The following is a 9,025-nucleotide window of genomic DNA, read 5'->3' on the forward strand; positions in this document are numbered from 1 at the left end:
CACAGGCCAGCAAGGGACGCCACCAGTGAACGATCGGGCTGTGCTGGTGGGAGGGCTCCAGGACGTGTCTGGCCCATCTCACCCAATCCCGATTGACTGAATCCCAGCAGCAAGCTAACCTACCAGTCAGAGCATCTTCCCCCTGGTGGTCAGTGTGCGTTATAGCAACTGGTCGAATGGTCAGACACTTAGCATATTAGGCTTTTATTATATAGGATATCAAATCATCATAGTCTACTGGCATGGCTCAGGGGTTGAACGACCACCTATGAACCAGGAGATCATTATTCAAATCCCAGTCAGGGCATATGCCTGGGTTGTGGGCTCAATCCCCAGTGTGGGGTGTGCAGGAGACAGCGATCAATGATTCTCTCTCATCATTGATGTTTCTCTCTCCCCCTTTCTGAAATCAATATATATATATAATGTTATAAGAAAGAAAGCTAAGCAGCTTTCTCTAAACTGATGTTCTTTGGAAGTGTGGTCTGTTGTGAAAAATGTGCTCTATGGTCACAAAAGTTTAGAAATCACTGGGCCAATCAAAATCAAACAGGTTCATTTAATGCACAACTTCTCAGACCTTCTCTATGCTACTATGCAACATGAATCTCTAAGAAAGGCATAAAGTATGTCCCACATTTATGTGAACTTTTCTTCATTTTATTCCCATTAACATTATTTAGTAGCATATTCCTTAAAAAGCAGATAGAGGAAAACTCTACCAAGCATTAACCTATCAATTTTAAATATATGTGCTACCCCCTAATTCTTTTGTATGCATATACTCCACTTCATCCTCTTCTTTAAGATGTAAATGAACCTCTTACCCGAGAGCCAGAACTATCCATTGGATAGTCATATTTAATCAGCCAGTTGTCATTGCCGCGATCTATCAACAGAAATATAAAGTTAGCAAAAAGAATTCCACAGAAAACAGGGGCAACTTTCATTTTCATGGTGGACTAGTTATTTTGGACACTTGGCCAATCACTCTACTGAGAACAACTACAAAGTAAAATATTTTAAAATCTCCTGAAGGCTTTGGAGATTTTAATAAAATCATTAAGAGATAAAGTATCAAGATCTGGGAGAGAAAGGAAATCTAGAAAGGATGTCCAGCATTTGTGACTTCTTTTCCTACAGAGCACCTGCTGATTTGGGAAGAGGCTAAGAGGTGGGATGACTGGTTCATTTTTCTGTTTATTTGTGAATGTCATTATTAATGACAATAGTATTGTCTTACAGTTTTATATAAATGTGTTTATATATGCATGTATACATATCCTATCCTATATAATAAAAGGCTAATATAGAAATCGACCGAACAGTGGAATGACGGGTCGCTATGATGGGTACTGACCACCAGGAGGCAGATGCTCAATGCAGGAGCTGCCCCCTGGTGGTAATTGCGCTCCCACAGGTGGAGCGCCGCTCAGCCAGAAGCCAGGCTCATAGCTGGCAAGTGCAGCAGCAGTGGCAGGAGCCTCTCCACCTCCGCTAAGGAGCAGCGAGCCCAGTGGTAAGGAGTAGCAAGCAGGCAGGCGGTAAGGAGCGAGGGGACCTGGACCATGACCCCGAGGGGTCCTGGAATGCGAGAGGACATGGGCCAGGCTGAGGGACACCTCCCTCCCAGTACACAAATTTTGTGTACCGGGCCTCTAGTACATATATAATTAAAAAACATGACAATAAGAGTATAAAAGTCTGGAGATGGATAAATGGAGCTAATGGGTTCTAAGATCTTTGCATTGTCCAAGAAAATAGTAAAAGTACCAATTAATAGTAGATTTGGAAAATCAAGGATTCACATGGTAACCACCAAAAGAAAAGACAAAGCATATACAACTTCTAAGCTAAAAGAGAGGAGCAATAAAATAATAATAAAAGAATTTAAAAGTAAGAAAAGAAAAGGAAAAATATAGCATAGAGAGAAAGAGAGATTAAAAGAAGTAGAAAAACATAGAAAGCAAGTAATACGATGGTAGATGAAAATCTTAACATATCTATACAGACATTATAAATGAACTAAATGCTCTAAAATTAAAATATAACAGTTGTCTCAGTGAATAAATAAAATTGACCAACCTTTAGCTATAAAGATTAAGGCAGATAAAAAGAATATACAAATTACTAAAATCAGAAATAAAAATAGGGACATTACTACCGAGTCTACGGAAATAAAAAAATAAAAAAAGGATGAGAGTACTGTGAGCAGTTTATGCTAACAAACTGAATAACCTAGATCAGTGGTCGGCAAACCCATTAGTCAACAGAGCCAAATATCAACAGTACAACGATTGAAATTTCTTCTGAGAGCCAAATTTTTTTTAAATATATTTTTTATTGCTTTTTTTTTACAGGGAGGAAGGGAGACAGATAGAGAGTTAGAAACATCGATGAGAGAGAAATATCGATCAGCTGCCTCCTACACACCCCTCACTGAGGATGTGCCACAACCGAGGTACATGTTCTTGACCGGAATCGAAGTTTCAATCGCACTATACGTGCGCGACCACACATGGTATTTTATGGAATGGAAGAGCCATACTCAAGGGGCCAAAGAGCCGCATGTGGCATGCGAGCCGCAGTTTGCCGACCACTGACCTAGATGAAATGAACAAAGTCCTAGAAACACAAAACCTACCAAAACTAAACCAAAAAGAAATAGAAAATCTGAGTGGACCTATTACTAGTAAGAAAATTGAATCACTAATCAAAAGTCTCTCAACAAATAATAGCCCTGGACTTGATGGCTTCACTGGTGAATTCTACCAAACATTGAAAGAACTAACACCAATCCTCCTCAAACAATTCTGAAAAATTGAAGAGAAGGGTACACTCCATAACTCATTCTATGTGGCCAGCATTACTTTTGTACCAAAGTCAGACAAAGACACAACAAGGAAACTACAAACCAATATCCGTTATGAATATTTATGCAAAGATCCTCAACAGCCCTGTCTGGGTAGTTCAGTTGATAGTGTCATCTCGTACACCAGACGGTTGCGGGTTTGATTCCTGGTCAGGGCACATACTTAACATACATAGGTTATGGTCTGATCACCGGTCATGGTGTGTATGAAAGGCAACCAATCGATGTTTCTCTCTCACATCAATGTTTCCCTCTCTCACTCTTTCTCCCTCTTCCTCTCTCCCTAAAATCAATAAAAACATATCCTTGAGTAAGGATTAAAAAAAAATCCTCAAGAAAATACTAGCAAACTGAATTCAGAGCATATTACCAGGATTATACACCATGACTAATATTTATTACTGGAATGTAAGGATGGTTCAACCAATGAAAATGGAACAATGTAAATATCACATTAACAGATTGATGATCTCAATTGCTACAGAAAAAGCATTAGACATTATTCAACATCCATTCAACATCCAAAAACACTCAACAAACTAGGAATAGAAGGAAACTCCCTCCATATAATAAAAGTTATATGTGAAAAACCCATAGCAAACATACTCAATGTGAAAGACCAAAAGCTTTCCCTCTAAGATTTAGAACAAAACACAGATGCTCACTCACATAACTTTCATTCAACATACTATTGGAAGACCAGAATAATTATGCAAGAAAAAGAAAAAGTCGTCTAAATCAGAAAGGAAAAAGTAAAATTATCTGTTTGCATATGGTATAATCATGTATGTAGAAACCTTAAAGATTCCACAAAAACTGTTAAAATTGACACATTCAGCAAAGTATCAGGATACAAAATCAACATATCAGCTGCATTTCTATATATTAACAGTGAAAATAATAATAATAATAATAACCCTCCATTTATAATAGTCTCTCTCTCTCTCTCTCCCCCCCTCTCCCTCTCCCTCTCCCTCTCTCTCTCTTTCTCTCTTCTTCTCTATTTTTCTCTGTTCCTCTTCCAATCTCTCTGAAAATCAATGGGAAAAATACCCTCTGGTAAGGATTAAAAAAAAAAAATCCTACAAAACAATGCTGAAAGAAATTATAGAAGACATAGAAAGTGGAAAGATGTCCCATGTTCATAGACAGGAAAAAAATATTATTAAGATGTCACTAATACCTGAAACAATCTATAGCTTGAATGCAATTCCTATCAAAACCCCAACACTTGCCCTGACCGGTTTGGCTCAGTGGATAGAACATCGGCCTGTGGACTCAAGGGTCCCAGGTTCGATTCCCGTCAAGGGCATGTACCTCGGTTGCGGGCACATCCCCAGTAGAGGATGTGCAGGAGGCAGCTGATCGATGTTTCTCTCTCATCAGTGTTTCTAACTCTCTATCCCTCTCCCTTCCTCTCTGTAAAAAAATCAATAAAATATATATTTTTTAAAAAAAAAAACAACACTTTTCTTTGCAGAATAGAAAAACCCATCCTAAAATTCATATGGAATATCCAGAGACCATGAATAGCCAAAAACAATCTAGAAAAAGAATAAAGTTCCTGACTTCAAAACTTGCTACAAAAGTATAGTACTGAACACAGTGTAAAGACAAACATATAAACCAATGGAATAGAGTCCAGAATTAAACCTTTGCATAGATATGATCAAATGACCTTTGACAAAGATGACAAGACCATTCAGTGGGGGAAAGACATTGATTTCAACAAATGAGATTGGACCCTCCCTAACACCATATACAAAAATTAACTCAAAATGGATCCATGACATAAATCTAAGACCTAAAACTATAAAATTCTTAAAAGAAAGGAAAGGGCAAAATGTTTCAAGATATTGAATTTGGCAATTATTTCTTAGATATAATACCAAAGACACAGACAACAACAACAAAAAATAAACAAGTTGGACTTCTAGAAAATTTAAAAATTGCATCAAAAGACACTATCAACACAGTAAAAAAGCAACCCACAGAATAGAAAAAAAGTATTTGCAAATTATGTATATGATAAGGAATGAATATCCAGAATTTCTACAACTCAACAACAATAAAACAAACAACTTGACCGGAAGATGGGCAAAGAACTTGAATACACATTTCTCCAAAGAAGATATACAAATGGCCAACAATCACTTGAAAATATGTTCAACGTAACTAATCATTTGGGAAATGCAAATCAAAATTACAATGAGATACCACCTCACACTCATTAGGATGGCTACTATAAAAAACAAACAACAAGAACATAACAAATGGACCAGGATGTGGAAAAATTGGAGCTCTTCTGCAGTGTTGATGGGAATGTAAAATGGTATAGCCACTGTGGAAAACAGTATAGTGATTTCTCAAAGATTAAAGACAGAATTACCATATGATCCAGCAATTCTACTTCTTGGCATATACTCCAAAGAATTGAAAGCAATATCTCAAAGAGATATTTGTACATCCATATTCACAGCAGCATTATTTATAATAGCTAAAATATGGAAGCAACCTAAGTTGCTTCCGTTAACAGAGAAGCAAAATGTGGTATATACACATACAATGGACTATTCAGCCACAACATGAATAAACCTTAAGGATATTATACTAAACTAGAGGCCCGGTGCACAAATTCATGCATGGGTGAGGTCCCTGAGCCTGGCTGGTGATCGAGGCCTATTGTGGGGCCAGCTGGCTGGGGGGAGGGCTCGCGGGAGGTTGACTGTGGGAGTGCACTGACCACCAGGGGGCAGCTCCTGCATTGAGCACCTGCCCCTGGTGGTCAGTGCACGTCATAGCGACTGGCCGACCAGTCGTTCGGTCGTAAAGTTCACTTGGGCTTTTATATATCTAGATGAAATAAGCCAGTCACAAAATGACAAATACTGTAAGAATCCACTTATCTGAGGTACTTAAAGACAAAACTGTCCTGTGATAGGTCTAGGTGCTATAAAAATTACTAGGGCTCTGGCCAGTGTGGCTCCAGGCCTCCTCCTATGCCTCATCAGTCTGGCACAGAGCAGACGACCACTACACTGCTCACCAGTGTTGCGGATGATGTAATCCAGCACCACCAAACGTTCAAACTGCAGCAGTAGTTGCCGGTTAGTGTTCTCAGGGAGAGGTTCTGCTTCAAAACGCCGTAGCCAGTAGTCTGCATCTTTATAGCCTTCAACAAAGAGCTGGAATGAGCCAACCTGCAACCAAGAAAGAGGAAGAAAGTTATTTCCCTAAAGTCCAAACTCAAAGATCACAAGAGTAAGCCAGGGACCCACTAAGGTCTTGTGAATTTTATATAAGAGGAGGAAAACATTTTCAAGATATTTACTTCATCTCCTTGCAAGTACAGGAGAAAAGGGCTGTGATGGTGACTGCCTGTCCAAATTCAAGAAACCCATCCAAATGGTCAAAAGGAGTAAAGGGAGAAAGTTAGGATTTTAGGCCCTTAACAGAAATGAAGGACAGGATCCTCAGGGCAGGCTATTCACATGTCCATATATGAGTCTATAGAAGAGGTGGGGAATCTTTTTTCTGCCAAGGGCCATTTGGATATTTATAACATCATTCACTTAATATAATTCACTTAATATAAACTTATGTTGCTATGAAAGAAGCTCCTAGATTTATTGAATTTTGAGTCCCACCTGCAGGGCCGGATGTTCCCCATCCCTGGTCTATACACAACTTGCTTCACCACTTGGATGACTATGGCACTGTAAGTCATCACCTTTGATAAATCACATAAATGTAGTCTATACCTTTGGTGGTAGCCCGATGCGGTTAAACCGTTGCCCAACTTTTGGCACTTTCTCTAGCGCAAGCCGCTTGCCCCTGGACTTCACTCGGTCAATGGCACTATAGTTGAAGGTCTCACTGGCCATGTGTACTACCTATAGTTGAAAGAGAAGAGATACCTAGGTTAGAGGTAGAGTCAAGTTTAAAAAACTATCCCACTATGGCATAGAATAGCTTGATGCTCACCAATACTGTTCCTCTTCTAGGGCACACATAAAAAATACATCTCTCAGTGTTCCTAGCAGCTTAGATGGAGTATATGACCAGTTTGGGCCAATGAAATGTTGACAAACCATATCACAGAAGAACCCTAGACACCTTGTCACTACGTGGAATGACATGGGACCTCAGAGAGCTGCCTAACTGGCAAGATTTTATGATGTGAGCTAGAAATAAACTCCTATTATATTAAACCACTGTGATTCAGAGGCTGCTACAGCAGCTGACATGATTTATACTACCTTCTGGATTAGGAGAAGATGGCCCAATGCCTGTTTCTCTCCAAATAAAAACAAATTGCGCCCTAGCCAGTTTTGCTCAGTGTATAGAGCATCGGCCTTGAAGGGTCCCAAGTTCAATTCCAGTTAAGGGCACGTACCTTGGTTGCAGGCTCCTGGCCCTAGTCAGGGCAAGTGCGAGGCAACCAATCTATGTATCTCTCTCACATTGGTGTTTCTCTCTGTCTCTCCCTCTCCCTCCCATTCTCTCTAAAAATCAATGGTAAAAATATCCTCGGGTGAGAATTAAAAAAACAACAACAAATTGCAATTTATGCTATACCCTTTTATTTCCTTTTGAATTTTATACAATGTGCAATTATTCACATTCAAAAAGTAAACATTAAAGTTAATTTTAATTTTTAGTGAATTGTTTTATTTTTTTAATTTAAAATTTTTATTTATTAAATGTAGTGGGGTAACATTGGTCAACATGAATATATATGTTTCAGGTGTGGCTTTCTATGTTATAAGATCTGTATATTGCACCATGTGCCCACCACCCAAAGTCAAAATATATTAGGACCCCTCTTTCTCCCCCACCACAATTAATATTTATGTAGACTATATCTGGAATATTACACAAGAAACTAATAATAGCAGCTGTCTCTGAGAAATGAAATTGAGTGGCTGGAAGACAGGGCTGGGAGGAAAGCTGAATTACTCTTCTCCATTTACTCTCCTGTGTTTTCTGATTTTAGCACTAGATACATGCATTGCCTATTCAAAAAAAAAAAATTTAATGGGCCATCAATGTTATACTTGATTGTCACATTGTGTGCATAATCCATATGTACACCTATTATCACACTTATCACATTGCCTTGTGATCATCCATATGTATAGCTAACATCTTTCTTAAGACTAATGAAATTAGGGGAGGAAGAGAACATTTTACTCACATTAGCATTCCCAAATAGTGTCTGGCACATGTTCAAAAATATTAAGTGCATGAATAAATGAGTTATAAGCTTTTTTCAGAGTCAGCAACAAGTGGCTTTTCGCATATAAATATGCAAAATCAAATTTATAAGAAAGTTCTTTTCCTAAGCCTTGCAAAATTCATTACAAATAAACTAATTATTTTGCCCATGAATGATATAGGAAGGGGCAAAATAATTCCCTCCTTCCCTCCTTTAACACATCCAACCAGTGTTAAAGGAGTACCTAAAATGTATGTGTAAGGTATTGCAGAATGGCACTCATTGCCTTATAAATCGGGAAACTCAGGCCAGGAATAAAGGGAAAACAGGGCTTTCCTAAGACTATCCTATCTTACCAATTTACATGGTGAAACCCTAGTTCTTTGGGCCATAAACCACCTTTTCCCACATCAGATTTATTTGCAATCACTCTTCATAACAGCCCCCTTTTCCCTATGACTAATGAAATTATCATAACCTGAAACCTTACTGGAACAGAGAACAGAGACAGCTACCAAATGAAAATTAGAGCCTTACTACTTGAGGCTCCACTGCAACGTGAGCCCCGTTTCCTTAGTGACAGATGCTCTGATCAACTGGCTAGAATCCTATCACAGGGTGGGGACGCGGGGATAGGGTAGGGAGAGATGCTTCCTCTTACTATTCTCCAGCAGCTTTTTGTTAAGTTTGCAAAGTACTGTGTCATATCAGTCTCATAGAAGACAAGTATTTTTGTTGCTGCTGACTTTTTTATATATATACTAGGGGCCCGGTGCACGAAATTCGTGCACTTGGAGTGTGTGGGGGGAGTGTCCCTCAGCCCAGCCTGCCCCCTCTCACATACTGGGAGCCCTCAGGCGTTGACCCCCATCACCCTCCAATCGCAGGATCGGCCCCTTGCCCAGGCCTGACGCCTCTGACAGAGGCGTCAGGGG

General features: G+C 39.2%; 1 protein-coding gene across 1 annotated transcript in view; it reads right to left on the reverse strand.

The window, feature by feature from the left end:
* PI4K2A (phosphatidylinositol 4-kinase type 2 alpha) overlaps nt 1–9,025 on the reverse strand; it is a 34,577-nt gene that overhangs the window by 6,575 nt on the left and 18,977 nt on the right. The window contains exons 3-5 of the mRNA XM_006756593.2: nt 6,634–6,765; nt 5,919–6,072; nt 828–889 (exon numbers count right to left, since the gene is read on the reverse strand). Of these exons, the coding sequence (XP_006756656.1) occupies nt 828–889; nt 5,919–6,072; nt 6,634–6,765 (348 nt within the window). The remainder of the gene's footprint in view (nt 1–827; nt 890–5,918; nt 6,073–6,633; nt 6,766–9,025) is intronic.

This window comes from Myotis davidii, unplaced genomic scaffold (assembly GCF_000327345.1).
Source record: "Myotis davidii unplaced genomic scaffold, ASM32734v1 scaffold332, whole genome shotgun sequence".
NCBI classification, from domain to species: domain Eukaryota; kingdom Metazoa; phylum Chordata; class Mammalia; order Chiroptera; family Vespertilionidae; genus Myotis; species Myotis davidii.